At 36.1% G+C, this 19085-nt stretch overlaps 2 protein-coding genes and 1 pseudogene across 2 annotated transcripts in view; 1 reads left to right on the forward strand and 2 right to left on the reverse strand.

The window, feature by feature from the left end:
- Positions 1-604: 604 nt before the first annotated feature.
- Positions 605-4658, reverse strand: glod4 (glyoxalase domain containing 4). Its single transcript, XM_019109643.2, has 9 exons — positions 4476-4658; positions 4238-4287; positions 3995-4115; positions 3630-3774; positions 3364-3500; positions 1439-1525; positions 1250-1363; positions 1073-1159; positions 605-978 (listed from the first exon to the last, which is right to left on the reverse strand). The coding sequence occupies exons 1-9, from the start codon at positions 4563-4565 to the stop codon at positions 913-915; spliced, it is 897 nt and encodes a 298-aa protein (XP_018965188.1). The 5' UTR covers positions 4566-4658; the 3' UTR covers positions 605-912.
- Positions 4659-4919: 261 nt separating this feature from the next.
- Positions 4920-7170, forward strand: LOC122147772 (annotated as a pseudogene).
- A 1351-nt stretch (positions 7171-8521) lies between these two features.
- The window catches only part of LOC109104216 (nucleoredoxin-like), a 69745-nt gene continuing 59181 nt past the window's right edge, over positions 8522-19085 (reverse strand). Inside the window, exons 4-8 of the mRNA XM_042771049.1 lie at positions 17924-18024; positions 16999-17105; positions 14809-14988; positions 14533-14657; positions 8522-9546 (exon numbers count right to left, since the gene is read on the reverse strand). Of these exons, the coding sequence (XP_042626983.1) occupies positions 9364-9546; positions 14533-14657; positions 14809-14988; positions 16999-17105; positions 17924-18024 (696 nt within the window). The 3' untranslated portion in view covers positions 8522-9363. The remainder of the gene's footprint in view (positions 9547-14532; positions 14658-14808; positions 14989-16998; positions 17106-17923; positions 18025-19085) is intronic.

Consider the following 19085-nt stretch of genomic DNA (forward strand, 5'->3'; position numbering starts at 1 on the left):
CCAAATATGATCATCCTGGTGCAAGGGAACCCATCCTAAAATTTAACAGGCAGCTATCTATTTACATGTATAATTAATACTTCAAAAAAAAAAAAAAATTGTGTAAAATATTTTGTTTCTAATGTTACATCATTGCACTTTTTACTCACTTTAGTACTGTACTGTTAGATGTATTTATTTAAATAATATTTATTTTATCAGTTTATTTAAACTTTAATTAAATATTTTTATTTACAGTACTTGTTTAAATCTAATTTGATTCGATTTTTTTTAGTTAATCGTATTTTTGTTATTTATTTGTTTTTACACTGCTTTTCTCTAAACTTTCCACAGACCCATAGCACTCCCCCGTGGAGCTTGTGGCCGGGTCACCTGGTCAGGTACTACACAGCTCAGTAGTTTTTAACACTCAGTTTCTGTCCTAACTACTGTACATCTTTAATAGATCATACTGTGATGTAGAAACATTACAATACTGATCTCTGCTGATTAGAGGATGAAAGCTTTGTCTTTTTTCTTTTTCTGCATTTTTGCATGTACCATCCATGCTAATAATATGATGCTAGCAACAATTGCAATTCATTTTGAACAGCACCAAAGCCAGGACATTTTTTTTTATTTTAATAGCCACTGAATATTTGTAACATTATCCTCTTTATTTATCAAACCTATTTACACTTTCAAGATTATAACAACAGAATCATGAGGATTTACTTTGTATAATTACACAAATATACATTTTTTTTTTACCATGTCCAAAAGTAGAGACATGCAGTTTTTTAAGTCCCCTTGATGTTATTTTCATAAAATAAAACTGATTTTTTATCATTGTTAATGAACCAATGAAATGTATAATTTCACAAATCAGGTTGACTGAACATCCTGGATCTTTTCAAGCAGTTTCAATGATGTTTATGCTGAAGCCTTCTGCTTGTTGTGTTTGGCAAACCACTCGTTACTCTTATCTGCAGCCATGGCCTGTGAAAGCAACCAGAGAGAAAACGCATGAATGCGGTTTGAAAGTGGATCACAGGATTTACTTTATGCTCTATAATGTGGTGAGACTGATTACCTCATCCAGTAATTCATTCCCCTTCGGGTCCACGGCAGAAAGCTGCCTGAATGCTTCATCACCCACAAAGCAGATCTCATGGCCATCCTACATTAAGAGGAGATCCGAGTCAGTCAAACGAGCATCTGCCAAAACCTCAGCACTCAATTTCAGTGCCATTAAACAACAAAGACTCACAGGATCTGCAAGAATGACGACTTCCACCGTGGCTTTCCCAGGTGTGTCCAGACTCACAAGAGGGGTGAGAATTTTCTGCTTTTCTTTTTTCATTAGCGCTTCAATGTCTGCTAACTGCAAAACAAAGACATTTCTTTAAACTGACACCAAGTAGACTGGATGTTGTTGCCTGATGTTGAATTAGCTGACCTGATCCCGAGGGCAAGAGAATGCGATCCTTCCAAAAGCAGTTCCGTGATCCACAGCACCGCCGATGTCCTGTAACTCCAGCTTACACTATAAAAGCACATGACTTAATAAACAATAATACTGGGAAATATTAAAGCTATTTAAAACAAACATGCTCTATTTTAATATATTTTAAAATATACAGGTGCTGGTCATATAATTAGAATATCATCAAAAAGTTGATTTATTTCATTAATTTCATTCAAAAAGTGAAACTTGTATATTATATTCATTCATTACACACATACTGATATATTTCAAATGTTTATTTCTTTTAATTTTGATGATTATAACTGACAACTAAGGAAAATCCCAAATTCAGTATCTCAGAAAATTAGAATATTACTTCAGACCAATACAAAGAAAGGATTTTTAGAAATCTTGGCCAAATGAAAAGTATGAACATGAAAAGTATGAGCATGTACAGCACTCAATACTTAGTTGGGGCTCCTTTTGCCTGAATTACTGCAGCAATGCGGCGTGGCATGGAGTCGATCAGTCTGTGGCACTGCTCAGGTGTTATGAGAGCCCAGGTTGCTCTGATCGTGGCCTTCAGCTCTTCTGCATTCTTTGGGTCTGGCATATCGCATCTTCCTCTTCCCAATGCCCCATAGATTTTCTATGGGGTTAAGGTCAGGCGAGTTTGCTGGCCAAATAAGAACAGGGATACCATGGTCCCTAAACCAGGTACTGGAAGTTTTGGCACTGTGTGCAGGTGCCAAGTCCTGTTGGAAAATTAAATCTGCATCTCCATAAAAGTTGGTTAGCTGCAGGAAGCATGAAGTGCTCTAAAACTTCCTGGTATAACGGCTGTGTTTGACCTTGGACCGCAGAAAACACAGTGGACCAACACCAGCAGATGACATGGCACCCCAAACCATCACTGACTGTGGAAACTTTACACTGGACCTCAAGCAACGTGGATTGTGTGCCTCTCCTCTCTTCCTGTAGACTCTGGGACCCTGACATCCAAAGGAAAATGCAAAATTTACTTTCATCAGAGAACATAACTTTGGACCACTCAGCAACAGTCCAGTCCTTTTTGAAGCGAGACGCTTCTGACGCTGTCTGTTGTGTTCAAGAGTGGCTTGTCACAAGGAATGCGACAGCTGAAACCCCATGTCTTGCATACGTCTGTGTGTAGTGGTTCTTGAAGCACTGACTCCAGCTGCAGTCCACTCTTTGTGAATCTCCCCCACATTTTTGAATGGGTTTTGTTTCACAATCCTCTCCAGGGTGCGGTTATCCCTTTTGCTTGTACACTTTTTTCTATCACATCTTTTCCTTCCCTTCGCCTCTCTATTAATGTGCTTGGACACAGAGCTCTGTGAACAGCCAGCCTCTTTTGCAATGACCTTTTGTGTCTTGCCCTCCTCCTTTTGGACAACTGTCAAGTCAGCAGTCTTCCCCATGATTGTGTAACCTACAGAACTAGACTGAGAGACCATTTAAAGGCTTTGCAGGTGTTTTGAGTTAATTAACTGATTAGAGTGTGGCACCAGGTGTCTTCAATATTGAACCATTTCACAATATTCTAATTTTTTGAGATACTGAATTTGTGATTTTCCTTAGTTGTCAGTTATAATCAAAATTAAAAGAAATAAACATTTGAAATATATCAGTCTGTGTGTAATGAGTATAATATAATAGTTTCACTTTTTGAATGGAATTAGTGAAATAAATCAACTTTTTGATGATGTTCTAATTATATGACCAGCACCTGTATTTTATTCCTGTGATACAAAGCTGAATTTTCCAAAAAGGGCCTGATATACATTATATAAAAAGAAGATAACCAAACTAATTCATGAGGTCTTGCCGAGTGGCTTGTCCTCATAATTTAATTATTGCCAAAAATATAATAAATTGATTCCTTTCAGCCAAACCTGATTATCTGAGAATCCCATTAAGGCAATCTTTTTGTCCTCATTTATCTCAATAACCTTCATTCCCAGCAGAGCAGACCAATAATGAACAGAACGCTGCAGATCAGACACTGCCAGAGAGACTTTCTGGACAGGATCTGTTACCAGGACCAGAAACAATCAGTTAGGAGTCAGTATACTACAGTTACCACATATATTTACTTCCATCTTTCATAAGGAAGTCCTCACATCCCTATTATAACACGCACTTGGGTACAAATACCCACCACAGTCTGGCTGTTCCTTGTCTATAATGTAGAAGCAGTATCCTCCTGGAGCTTCAGTCAAGTAGAGATGGTCTTCGACTTGTGTTAGAGGCCAGTTTAACCTCTTAGCATTACTCACAGCCTGACTAGACTGCAGAGTGAGACCCTAATATTGAAGAGCACAGGAAATCACAGCTTCCTTTCGGTAGGATCCCATTTAACAGACACTTTTCATGGTGTCATATTTGTTCCAAAATCATTATTATACGTATAGCATGTATACATATTATATGCATTATAATAAATATGGTCTCATATATGTTCAGATCCTACTTTATCTTTGGTTTCAAGTTATTAATGTTTTAAATAAACCAAATTTAGCCTACCAGAAAGTCATTGCCAATGCGATATTCACCCACGCCATAATTATAGGTCAACTCTGCAACAAAGTGGTCATCTTCTGGTCCAAAGCCCACCATGGTTTTACTCCATTTTCCATCATATGGACTGAAAACAAAAGACCAAGTTATATAGGTAAGCTTATATTTAGAATTTGATACAGGTTTACACATGTAAGTGAAAGCAAAGCTAGTCAAATAATTTAAAAAACACATTAAAACATGACGAACCCATTGCAGGTTGCTTTGCAGCCCTCCTCAAATTCTTCATGACGCAGAATCTGTAGATTAGAGATATTTGTTATTGTTTATAAATAGGTTTTGAGTCGGAACATAAACAGACGGAAAATATGTACTTGTTAACAGCATCATTAACTGGCTTATCAACAATATTAGGAGGCAAAGTTCCCGCTGTATTTACATAATCGAGCTAGAATTCTACAGTGAGGTCAACAAACAGCTCTTCTACCTTCATTCCTAAGACATCCCTGTAAAAAGTGGCTGTTTTGGTCCTGTCTCCTACTTTAAAAACAAAATGCAGTGCTCTTCTTAGTGCCATCACGTTTGAAAGTCTCCTACTGTAAACGCGATTGTCACAGACTTTATTAACACACACACACCTTGCTGCGATCGACTGCTCTGCTATCGACAGCCCACAGACTAAACCAAAAATATGTATATATATTTTTACATTTCTACGTGAATTTGCAATGGCATTATATACGAGGGAATATCATGTCATTATGTTTAATGTGTTTTAATTCAAAATAACATATTACATGTTACAACATGTTAAATGGAAACACATTTCTTGGTAAATTCCTACATGGTACACTCCGTTCTAGTGCCGGGGCATTGAGTCAACCACGTGAATCGATTCCTTTGAACAGTTCGTTCCAAAGAATTGATTCAGATGAAGCTTTTTAATACGGTTTTCCGTGTTGGCATTATTCGAAGCGCTGGAGAGAACAGACTCGCGTCAGTGAAGTTTGATTATATTATACATTTCTTTTATTTATTCGTTTTTCCTTTGTTTAATAGAGCACCACCAGTCATATTATACAGGTGCTGGTCATATAATTAGAATATCATCAAAATGTTTATTTATTTCACTACAAAAAGTGAAACTTTTATATTCATTATATTCTGTATATTATATTCATTTATTACACACAGACTGATATATTTCAAATGTTTATTTCTTTTAATTCAGTATCTCAGAAAATTAGAATATTGTGAAAAGGTTAAGTTTAAACCTTGCTTGATTAAAAAAAAAAAAAAAATTATTGAAATAAATATTATTGCCATTTTAATTATAGTTTTGCAAATTTGCGTGGCAATATTGCAAAATCAGACACTTAAGAACACCTTTGACAAAACTACAGATTTTAATGTGTGTGTGTGTTCACAAAATACATTTTTAAAAATATAATTTCAACAAGCTTTTTCTTACCAGCAGATGGTAGAATTCAGCCTCCAACAGTTAGATCAATATCCATAAACAACTTAATTTAGTCATTAAGGTGTTGTGTGTGTGTGTATGTATATATATATAATATATATATATATATATATATATATATATATATATATATATATATATATATATATGTATTGTTGAGGAGTAAATAATAAAAATAATAAAATATATGTGTTCCTTTGTATAATTAAAACATGATATTATTTATACAATCACTCTGTAAATGTGGGGGGTCAGAAGAACATTGTTTTGTTTGTGCTTCGGCTCTGCTCCTCTACTGCTGATGAATGTACACACGCATACAGGATACATCTTTTAATACAGTACATCTTATAAAATATATTATAAGACACTGGCAAGATTTGTGGCACTCTCTCATTAAGTTTTTGATGTTTTTACCAAAGAAAAAGTAGCACAGTGTAGTTTTAAGAAGTCTGTCGTTCTCCTCTCAGGAAGGTGGCCAGTGTCGCCCGGTCCAGAGCGTTTCGGGATAAGGAAGGTAAGGTGCTGCTGGAGGGGAGGCGTCTGATCTGTGACGCTCTGTCTGCTGGAGCGGCTCCTCAGATGCTCTTCTTCAGTGCAGTGGAGCGACTGCAGGAGCTTCCTCTAGAGAAACTACAGCAGGCCAAGCTCTGACGGGTTCAAATATGAAGACATGAAGTGGTCTCTCCTCATCAGGGGTCATAGGTGCGTTGCTGAATCTCTAATAAACCTACTTCACCTCTAAATGTTTATAACACAACTCAGATCACATGGTTTCCCTCAAATCTCAGCTAATCTCTAATAAACCTACTTCACCTCTAAATGTTTATAACACAACTCAGACGTCATTTTAACATGTTCCTTTGTTCCTGTTATGCAACAATATACGTGACGCTAGGAACCTAGGGACTATTTAACACTGTGCGGCAGCTGCTGGCTGTGACCGTGTATTGTTCCTGTCACTGTATGCATACATTTCCATGTCTCTGTTGAAAAGGAACACATAACACTTAGCCCTTAAAGTCATAATATTTCTGTGTTGTGGGTGAGTATTTAATTTTAAGTACATGGTTTTTTTTTGGTTTGTTTAATTTTTTTTATGGGTCAAAAATGACCCAGATGCATTATAACAAACTCTAAGCACTGGCTGTTTTTTTCCCTTCAGGTTGTGTGGACGCCTGGGAGCCCAAGGTTCTTCACGCAGCAATGGGAGCTCATTTCCGCCTTCCTGTCTTTCCTAATTTAGACTGGGATGAAATTTCCAAGCACTTACCAAAGGACGTGGTTGTCCATGTAGCAGATAACAGTAGTAGCTTTATAAAAGTTCCAGTTTCAGGACAAACAGAAAATGGTACTGCGAATGAATACAGTGAAAGTGACTCTGATGAAGAGTCCGATGATGAACTTTCACTGCCGTGTCTGAAGCCTCAGGTGTACTATGAGAGTTGGGCTCAGAGAAGCACGGCACTGGTGATTGGTGGAGAGACGCATAGAATGAGTCTGGAGGCTCTTCAATTGGCTGAGGAAACGGAGGGCAAAAGGCTCTTTGTGCCCATGGCTCCAGGAGTAGACAGCCTGAACTCTGCAATGGCTGCTAGTATATTGCTGTTTGAAGGCAGACGGCAGCTTCTGCAGTTGTTGGATAAAACACGGCGAAGAACAAGATCTAAAAGAGTGTTTTTCTTATAATGTATTAAAGATGTTCCACCAATACTCTCCAGTTCTCTTATTTATCATTGTGCCTTTTGACTATTTTTAACAGTATGTCATTTATCAAGTAAAGGGTGGTTGTGTGTTTTCAGAGTAAAAGCACACTGATGACACAAATACACTTTAAAGGGAAAAGTTCACCCAAAAATGAAAATTTGCTGAAAGTGTACTCACCCTCAGACCATCCAAGATGTAGATTAGTTTGTTTCTTGAACTGAATGGATTTGGAGAAATTTAGCATTGCGTCACTTGCTCACCAATGGATCCTCTGCAGTGAATGGGTGCCGTCAGAATGAGAGTCCAAACAGCTGATAAAAACATCACAGTAATCCACACGACTCCAGTCCACCAATTAAAAAAAACTGTTTGTAACTTAAAAGCATCACTTTTGTCCAAAACATGAGTTCATAATCCACAATTTTGTTTTGTCCAATGAAAAAGTTATCAGACTCCTGTTTTGGACAGTTTTGGTTGGAAGATATAATTGTCTTAAAGATTAACTTATTTCTTATAAACATTCAGCTTTTCACTTCATAAAATGTTGATTAATGGACTGGAGTGGTGTGGATTGTTTGTGGATTATTGTGATGTTTTTATCAGCTTTTTGGACTCTAATTCTGACGGCACCCATTCACTGCAGAGGATCCACTGGTGAGCAAGTGATGCAATTCTAGATTTCTCCAAACCTGTTTTGTTGAAGAGACAAATTCATCTACATTTTGGATGGCCTGAGGGTGAGTACATTTTCAGCAAATGTTCCTTTTTGAGTGAACTATTCCTTTAAGCATGTCTTAACAATATGCAACAAACATTTCAAACAGTATCAGATTATGCTACATGACTATGCTATATGCACGACTTTATTGCACTCCGTGTTTAAGTGGCATGTGATTATTCTGGCAAGAATTCCAGTATTATGGGAAAATATTAGATGTAAAAATTCTGATTGATACTAATAATTATGGCCATTATTAGAATTACTTACTATTTTGTCTAAATTAACAAAACACTGAAGACTAAAATGAATGAAAATGTAAAACCCACAAGTGAATTTAGGCAGCACAACATTATAATGTACAGTATGAAAAATGGAAACTATCGTCATTATATGTATAATGTAAGTATGTATGTAAGTGGAAATGAAAGATTTTACATTGCTTTGTGGGTTATTTCAATATTTCAGGTTTCATATTGCATGATCTGGCAAATGTAAAAAGTCAACTGAGTATTATGAGATTATTATCAGAAAATCTGCATAATGCACACAGTATGCATACTATAGAAACTGAGTAGTAGAGGAGTATAAATTGCAAACATAGTCCTATGTAAAGAGAACACAGAGACATTTTAAACAGTGGGTTTTAATGGCTATGACATTTAAAACACAACCAAAGACAGACAGACTGTGTGCTTTTAACTGGGTACATTTTGTAAGGAAGCTTGCAATTAGATGCTGTTTAGTGTGCCTTCAAAAAACATAGACCGCTTTTATACAGGGGACCTTCACAGAAAATCCACTTAAATGTCACGTTTGAGATGGAAACAGATTAGTCATTCAACAATATCAAATATCAACAAGAAGGTGGGCAAAGACCTTTAAAGAATCAACTATAGACAACTGCATTAAAAATAAACAGCAGGAGCTACACCAAGAATAGATAGTGCCTTCTATACAAGGATATTAACATCAGCTTGTTCATTTATGCATATTTATCAGCACCCATAAGTAGAGAATCACAGCCGTACAGAACATATGGCCATGTAAAATGTGCAGTGTCTGTGGAAAAATAATAATACATCTACCAAGCTATATTTATTCTAAGCTCTTGATTCTTGAAACGATATCCAAGGATAGAAGGAAATACTTGATAAAAATGTCAATAAAAGCAAATCGGAACAAAGTTGTTCACTTGCAGCTGCAGGGTTCAATCTCATCTCTAAATGTAACGGCAAAAGACAATCAATGTTAAAATCTGCATTTTACCATCAGCACTGTAGTAAATGCAAGGCACCACAGGAGCAGGCGGCCGCTTCGAGATGGAGGGGCGTGTATTTAAAGAAATAACATGTCAATACAAAGTACACTTCTGTTCAAACAGTCTGACAGGAAGAGAAGAGAGAGCACGCCTGGAGGTCAAGGGCCAGATGGAGGTTCGGGTAACAGGGTGCAGGGAGTTCAAGGACTTCAAATGGGCTCCGGTTTGAGCTTCTCGGCCAGAAAGTCATTAACAAACTGTTCTACCACGGCAGGTGTGATTTCCTCCACGTCTTTAACGTATTTGGCACGAGCTGACATGTCCAGGATAGTGAGGAGAGGTGCGGCCTCAGGCAGGTTGGTGTAGTCCCGCAGGGAATCGCTCATATCGTCCTGTCAAGAGATGAAAACATCAGCTGATTATTATTGTCATAAAAACACAGTCATTTTGTTTTTATGGATGGCCACAGATCAGAGTTGGTCCGGTTAGTACTGGTGTCCTCCAGGGCTCAATTCTTGGTCCTTTGCTTTTTAGCATTTATATTTTTCCACTCGGTCAACTATTTAGATCTTTTGATCTTAACTGCCATTTTTAAGCTGATTACACCCAGATTTATATCCATTAAAAACCAGGTCAAGATGCAGACTTATCCCATCTTTCAGATTGTATTTCAGTGATTAAGACATGGATGTCAAACAATTTTCTGTGCTTGAATAGTTCTGAATAGTCCGATCAACTGCACAGTGCTGGTTCTTGAGCTCTGCTTGTTGATGGTGTTGGGCTGGAGTTTTTTTGATGCCAGCCTGTCGTTTGAGCCTTTTGTGCAGAACACTATTAAGACCTTGTTCTTTCATCTCAGAAATATTTGTTTTTTTGTGTCATATGTTTTGTTTTTCTGTTGAATTTGTTTTTTTTTTTCTCACATTTAGACTATTGCAATGCCCTTCTCATTTGAGTGTCTAAATCCTGTATTAACAAACCTCAGTACCTGCAAAATTAGGCTGCTAGAATTTACAACATTTCCGAACAAGACTCTGAAAAAGTTTCAAAGAATAAGACTTTTCTGACTATTATTTCTGTTATGTCAAGTTTACGGAGCTAAAAGTGCCTACTTTCTCCACCGAAAATCTCAGTCTCAGTCTTTCAAACTCAATCTTTCTAGAAACCATATCTAACTTCTCTAATACAAACTGATTATACTTCTATCTTAAAAATCATCCAAATGAGTGTGTCTTGGAAAGAACTGCACAGTAATTTCACATGGAAGACATTACAACACAAGACATGGTTGCATTTATGACCACAAGAGGGCAGTACAACGGTTTCAAAGAGATTTTGGTTCGTTTATTACATCTCTGACTGGCTCCCAGTGAAACTATAAGCTATTCCACATCAGTACATGGATTAAACCACACAATCAGATCTTGTTCCTGTAAAAGAGTCCTTGTGCTGGTTTTGCTACCTAAAAAGGACATGTAGGGCAACAGAAAGTTTGTGACCTCGACTTCAAACAAAACTACTAAAACATGGAATGGCAGTACTGTTACAATGAGGAAAAACTAAGCATTTTACAAGTGACTATTTGAAATATGAAGTCTAACATCATTGTTACTACCTAAAAACCACTCAGAAATCCTGAACACACAAGCAATATTAAGGGTGGGGAATCAACCTTAGATGATTGCAGATTTCCTGTTTTAAAGAGCAGGAAAAGTTGGGGTCACCGGTGGTTTTATTCATAATCACTTCCTTTTCCACGTTCCAGATGCATTCCACTGTCCGATGTGAACCCACAACACACTGCAGCAGATTAACTTGGACTGATCAATGGGAAAATTGCTGCATCAGGCGAGACAATGGCTGTCAAAATTTGACACATTACAACACGAAAAGCATGTTTCTGCGGTTTGCGCTAAATGCTCTCTTGTTAAGATTGCGGATGGATAAAGATCAGTGAATATAGAGAGTCAGTGTAATCCTTCCAGGCTTTTAGATATGAAAAGATTACATCTCTCAGGCTGTCTGACTTTCTATGGTAAGCCATGCATCTTCTTTTGTGGAGCAGCTAACCTTGTGTAAACTGTTCTTCAACCCCCTTTCGCACACACACACATAGTCCCTCGCCGCCTCCAGCGCTGAGCTCTCTGTGTTGAGACAAAGGGTCAGCCTGTGGCTGCCTCCAGCTGCTAGCGTGATAAGGGCCAGTATGTTTACCAAATTGCACCGGCCCTACAACGTGAAGTTTATTCTGCCTATTGTGGGCCTGTAGCATTCCATAAGCATTAGCCATCTGCTCATGCAAGCAGAGATATGGCTGTCTGATTGGCCAGCTCACTATGAACTGCCTGTGCTGATTGGTTATCTGAGAGCTCTGATCTGAACCCAACAGTGTTCTAGCTGTGCGTGGCACCCGACATTAGGTTCAAATAATTGCACATTGGAAATAAACAGGTCATCAGTGAAAGAATGTCTCATTGCCAGGCTTTGAGTGGGTATTGTGTCACTGATTAAAGGATTATCAGCTGAGGTATGTTGGTTTATAAAAACAAAGAAAACATTGGTGAAAATTTCTGTGGAAACTGTTTTTTTTTTTTTTTTTGTGAAATTTTTTTTTTTTCAGTGACTCAAGTATTAAATTGTTTAAAACACTGCATCTCATTTTTCTTTATATAACTGTTCACTATATATTTGACAGTGTTGGCTACTTGCACAACTTTTTTTTTAATCCTTGAAATGAAGTGTGCAGTTGTACTTGAATTCCACACTTTTTTCTTGTAAATTTTTTTTGAATGAATCTTGTTTTGTTTTTATTTCTTTTCTGTTTCGAAGGTGTTTGATGGTGTCCTAAAAGTTAGTTGTTATTGAATTTGAGGTTGATTCTGTACTTTGTTTAAAGTGAAATGTGTTATGCAATGAATGAATTTATTAAATGAACTTTTGAAATTTTTTTATATATTGTGTTTTATATAAATATATATGTTTTTTGCGGAGTATATATATATATAGTATATTTTATATAGGTTAAATTAAATCAACAACATCAGTGACTTGCTGTCAATTACCACAGGAAATAATTTTGCTCCCCAGTTTGAAAAAAACAAACAAACAGCATTTAAAGAAATGAACAAACAATAAAAGTCTATGGGGCTATGCATTGTGCCAGGAAAAACATTACAACACACCATGTTGCAAAAATATATCTACAAGACTTTAGCTATAACGTGTTAAAATGTTACTAGTGTGATATAATTGCATTTCATCAGTCTGTGCAATGTCATAACTTGTATGATAATATGTATCATCAATTAAAAATACAATAAAACAAAAAAGACAAAATGAAAACAAAACACAACCAAAAAGCAAAACAAAACAAAAACACAACACCACAAAACAAAGCAAACAAAAACAACATAAAACACCCCCCACACAAAAAAAAGCAAAAAACAACACAGCAAATCAAACAAAAAACTAAACAAAAGACCACAACAAAACACAAGCAAAAAAAGATAAAATCACAACAACAAAACAATATCAAACAAAACATCAATACAGCAAAACAAAAGACAAAAACAGTAGATCAATACGCAAAACTTAAAAAGACAGCGTAAAAAACAGCTTAGAGTTTTATTTTATTTTATTCACACCATTTCAGGGTGTGCCACACACACACACACACACACACACAGAAGGACTGAACGGTGGCAAGAAAGTTGAAGTGAGAAGAGGAAAGGAAAGAAAGGGGAGGCTAATCGTCTATTAATTACAGGCAGCCTTCACTCTCTACATGACTTCCGCAAAGGTCACAAAGAGAAAACAGGAGATAAAAGTTATGAAAATGTTGGCTTTCCTCCCTCTTGGCATGCAGGCTTGAAAGATGAAGAGGGGATCAGGGAGATGAAAACAAAATCGAGGGAGAGCGAGAGACAGAGAGAGAGAGAGAAGGGCACAGCTGTTTTGGCACCCTCTGGGTTTCAGGCTTGTGCTACATGTGCTTGCCATTCAACTGACGCTCCTTTTATTTACTGCATGTACATGTTGGTGATTGGAGGCTGCCCTCCCGAAGGATTGTTTTACACAAATATACAGAAACAGATGGCACATCACACTTGTGTGTAAAAGCAAGCAAACATTCTGATTGTTGTGGCAGAGAAGAAAAAAAGATTTTCAAAATCTTACTCAATAAAACCTTGAAGAAAAAGTTCACCCAAAGTCTGGAAAATCTGTCATCATTTACTCACTTTTATGTCGTTGCAAACCTGTATGACCTTTTCTTTTTCGAAAGGTTGAATTTGAAATAATGCACTGTTTGCTCTTGTATTTATGCATTAGAATAAAAGGGGACAGAAACTTTTAAGCTTCAATGATGATGGAATTTATGCAAAAGCACCATAAGATTACCATAAAAGTAGTCTATACAACTTGTGAGTCTTCTGAAGTGATATGTTAGATTTATTTGACAGAAAGACCTAAATATGGGCGCGTGATACTGAAGAAAAATGTGTTGTGTGATAATATGTTATGCGTAATTCGATATGTGAACCTGGACCACAAAACCAGTCATAAGGTTCAGTTTTTTTAAATTAAGATTTATACAACAACTCAAAGCTGAATAAATAAGATTTCCATTGATGTATGGTTGGTTAGAATATGACCATATTTGGCTGAGATACAACCATTTAAAAATCTGGAATCTGAGGGTGCAAAAAAATCTAAATATTGAGCAAATTGTCTTTAAAGTTGTCCAAATGAAGTTCTTAGCAATGCATTTTACTAATCAATAATTAAGTTTTAATATATTTACAGTAGGAAATTTACAAAATATCTTCATGGAACATGATCTTTACTTAATATCCTAATGATTTTTGGCATAAAAAAGAAAAATCTATCATTTTGACCCATACAATGTATTTTTGGCTATTGCTACAAATATACCCCAGAGACTTAAGACTGGTTTTGTGCTCCAGGGTCACATATGCAATATGATAATGTAAAATAATTTTAAATTATATTTAAATATATTTTAAAATAATAATGTGACCAACATACATGATTATTTTTAATAATATTATTATTATTATTATTATACATTTTATTTTATACTAAATTGCTGGCAGCAACTGCGAGTGCCTTGGATTGACAATGTCATAACCTGTAGGATATATAATTAAAACACAAAACAAAGCAAAAACAAAGTTAAGCAAAGCAAAAATAATCAGTTTGATTCATGAACGATTCATTCAGACCGAAACTGATTAAATGAAAGATCGGAACCATTGTTTATATTGAAGTAAATAAAGTAAGTAAATAATTGACAAACTTTCATTTTTGGGAGAACTTCACCTAATTGTTCGATTACACACATAAATGGACAAACATACCTCTCCAGCAACAAAAAAGAGCAGTGGCGTCTCTTCCTCCTTTGCCTTGTATTTGGCCATGATCTTTTCTGCGATTGGTTGGATGAGCTCCTTGGCCGGCTCCAGCTCTCCCTCTTCCTCAGCATCTAAATAAGAGGTAAAAAACAGTGAGATAACAGAGGAAGAGGAATGATGAGGGCAGAAATATGATGAATGAGCACTGCAGTAAGAAAAGGGAAGTGAAGAATCAACAGGCTTTGAGTGCTCCTCTGCAATGATCTCAAAGCATCATCTCACCTACGAACAGAACCAGGCAGGGCCCTTCATGCAACTGCACGGCGTTAGATTCGCTGAGCTCCAGAACGGGTCGCGGGTGCCACGGGAACAGCAGACAGTCGGGGTCATTGAGAATCTCCACCCGACCCTGTCGCGTGATCATGTGACCCTCTGTGTCCAGTAAAATCAGTGTGGGGATACCTGGAAAAGTTTAAACAACCACAACAACAAAAAAACTGTCTATAACAATATTCTTTAATATTCTTTATACTTATTTAATGCCAAGATATGATTCAATAATGTCCAAAGCCATAAACTACATAAAAATTGTATAAATCACAATAAATTTATTAAAAATCAAATAGGTTCTAATTGGCTGTAGTTTAGTTAAGTTATAGGATTCAAGCCTACAATGTTCATCTAATCAATAAAATGTATTAATAGATTTATTAAAGATCCTGATTATTTTATTCAGCAAAGATGCATCAAATTGATCAAAAGTGACAGTACGTGCATTTTTAAAGTTACAAAAGATTTCTATTTCAAAGAAACTCTGTTAAAAACGTTCTATTCATCAAAGACTCCTAAAACATTGTATCATGTTTTCCACTAAAATATTAAGCAGAACTGTTTTCAACATTGATAATAATAAGAAAAGTTTCTTGAGCAGCAAATCAGCATATTGGAAAGATTTCTGAAGGATCGTGTGACACTAAAGACTGGCGTAATTAAGCATTGCATCACAGGAATAAATTACATTTTTAAATATATTCAAACAGCTATTTTAACATGTAATAATATTTCACAATATTACTGTTTTTAGTGTATTTTTTATTAAATAAATTAAGCCTTGGTGACCACGAGAGACTTATTTACATCAACATTCTTTCAAAAACCTTATCAACCCCAATTTTAAACAGTAGTGTACTATCGTTCAGGTTAGCTCATAATGAATATTGTTAACATATGCTACTTTTAAATGTTAAGTGTCAGACTTGTTCTAAAATGTTCAATAATTTACAATTGTGTTAAACCTATTGTAAAATGTAAGTGATATGTTTTAATGCTTTAATTTTTTTTTTCGTCGACAAGAATGAATGTGACAAAATATTGACTAAATTAAAGTACAATTCATTTTATAACTTTGTATTATTGTCTTTGACATGCCTCCTCATGTTTAATGGAACAGTAAGTGGAGCTGAACTGCTTTAAGCTACCTAAAGGTCCTCCACACACTAAGCACAACACCAGCACACAAAGACACAGTCAGGCGGCCTGTGGTCACACTGATCTCACTGTACGGCTGTCCTCTCTCTAACCCTCTTTGAGATAGAAATCAGACTGCAGTATTAGTGGCCTTATCAGACTCACACAGCGACTTCAGGCTGGAGGCGGAGGGAGGGGGAGTCAGTATCAAACTCATCCAAGATGAATTCCACACATTCCAGACCGGATGGGCCTGAAGCCAGTACTTTCCCTCTCAATGCATCAACTCCCAATGAAGAAGAGACGAAAGCAAAACGAAAGAGACTTTTCTGACTGTTAAAGGGGTCATATGATAACTGGACCACGGGGCTAAAACAGTCAGAATTTATTTTTTAATCACCATTTTACACACTGTGTGACATTTGTTGCTGTTGCAGCTAATTAGAGCAGAAAGATTTATATTAAAAATTTAAATTCTGTCATTATTTATTCACCCTCATGTCATTCAAAACTTGCATGATTTACTTTCTTCCTACTGTGATATAAAAATAAAGAATATATTATGAACAATGTCCATTAAGTGAAAGTCAATGTTGTTCCAGTGTTGTTTTGGACCCCATTGACTGCCATTATATGGATAGAAACAGTTAAAATACTTTTCAGAATGCTTCCTTTGTGTTCTGCAGAAGAAATAAAGTCATACAGGTTTGGAACAGCATTAAGAGTGAGTTAATGATTAAAGAATCTTGGCTTTTGGTTGAACTAAGCCTTTATAAAGCGTGTTTTCAGAATTGTTACTTATACTGAGCGAGAGCGACATCCAGAGAGAGGGAGAGGTGGGGAACAGTAATAGTAAAGTAAACTCGATTAGCTGCCCACATTCCTGAGGTCCTGCAGCTCAGCTTGCAGTTCCTGGCAGGGTCAGCTGTATGACATCCAACCACACGCTGTTACTTCAAACAAACACACTTCCACCTGAGCCAGAGTTAAAGTCCACAGACGTACCTTGGATTCCATAGAGTCTGTTGAGTCGTGAGCGTCTGGCCTCATCTGTGTACGGCACCGCCAACCACGGCATCTCACTGAAATACTGCGTAAATGACTCCTCTGACCTACAACACAAGACACAAGGTCTTTCAATCTTCACTGCTTGTCTAAAGTGTCCTCCAACTTTAAAATAATCAAATAATGATTGGAAATAAGCAGCAAAAAATGTGAGATTTTAAATTTATTGCTACTGAGTTGATATTATATATATCTGTATGGGCCGATTTTTAATTGTGCTCATATACCATATTTTACATTTACATTACATTACATACACTGGTAAAAGTGTTCCTGTGGCTCAGTGGTAGAGCATTGCGTTAGCAGCACAAAAGGTTGTGGGTTCAATTCCCAGGGAACACACATACTGGTGAAAAAAATGTATAGCCTGAATGCACTGTAAGTCGCTTTGGATCAAAGTGTCTGCTAAATGCATAAATGTAAAAGTAATCTTAAGCAAATCTCTAAATTCATATACATTTTTCATGCCGAATGCTATAATGTTGTGATGCCAAAATTCACTTGTAACATTTACATCATTGTTTTTAGTGTTTTATTTTTTATTTATTGAGACAAAATACAGAAGTTTTACTTAAAATTTTGACTAATCATCAGTTATATTATGTGAAAATAATTATCAATCAGAATGATAATAATTAGTGCATCTCTAGTGAAAGTGTATATATATATAAATTGTCCACACTATTTAAAAACAAAAACAAAAAAAGCAAACTCTTTTTTTTTCTTTTTAGGATTTTCGACATATGAAAACAAATATATGGAGAGAAAAAAAAAAAAAAAAATTAAAAAATAATATATATATATATATATATATATACTTATATATATATAAAATTGTGAACAAATATTGTGGTCTGTTTCTTACCGATCAGCACTGACGAACACAATCTCAAATTTGTGCCCTGATTCTTTCACTTTCCGGTACGATTCCACTAACACTCGGGTTAGACTGCGACAAGGAGGACACTGTGAAATAAAACACACACATAAACACATACATGAGTTATAGCGAGATCTCCTAAAGGGTTTCTGATAATAAACAGCACTTGGTGGCCTAGTGAGTGCCCAGAGCACTTAATATTACTCTCCCTGCAGTTCAGCACTCCGAGAGAAAAAAACTAAACAAACAAAACAAATGTGACTAGGGCCTGGAAGAGCTTTTAAACTCATCCTGTCTTTCGTGGCTTGGAGGCATGTTTTTCTCTTTTCACAAGAGTGCTACACACAGCCTGACATGCTTCACTCAGCTCTTTCCAAGAGCTCTCCAGCCCTGCGTAGACTTTTAAATACCGGCAGGCCCACAATAAACGAAAGCTCAGCAGATTTATGCAGAACTCAAATGCCTGCCATTCACAGAGTTTAAACATCCTCCGACCCTTCTGGGTTTCTCTATCAAATATTTAGGTGGATCTGATTAATGCTTCCAGCTACCAGTATGCGTGTAGAACTCATTTACCTCAAAACATCAGCTCAAATAATGCGATTAAAAATATCTGATTTCATCTAGGCATAATTATCAGCATGAATTAGACAGGAAGAGCTCATTTTGTAACATTAAAAATGTCTTTACTGTCACTTCTGATGAAGTTAATGCGTCCTTGCTGAATAAAAACATAACTTACTTATGGTTTCATATAATATATATGAATTTAACAGCAATTATTTGTAGTGTAATTATTAAATAAAATGTAATTTAACAGTAAAAGTAACTGTGATTGATAATAAAATATCTGAAAATTAATCATCAGAATATACCAGCAACACACATGCCACAAAATGAAATATATAATGAATTTATAAATGTTTTATAAGGTTACAACCAAAAATGTTGACTTTCTTAAAGATGGCAAAGTATGGAACAGCCAAATGAGGAATTAAAAGAATAGTTCACCCCAAATTTGAAATTGTATCATCATTTATTCACCGTTATGTTGATCCAAACCTGTGTTCTTTTCATTTCACTGTGGTATAAAACATAAAAGAAGATATTCTATTCAACCGATTTTGGTTCCCATGGACTTTGTATG

Source organism: Cyprinus carpio, chromosome A15, assembly GCF_018340385.1.
Source record: "Cyprinus carpio isolate SPL01 chromosome A15, ASM1834038v1, whole genome shotgun sequence".
NCBI lineage: Eukaryota > Metazoa > Chordata > Actinopteri > Cypriniformes > Cyprinidae > Cyprinus > Cyprinus carpio.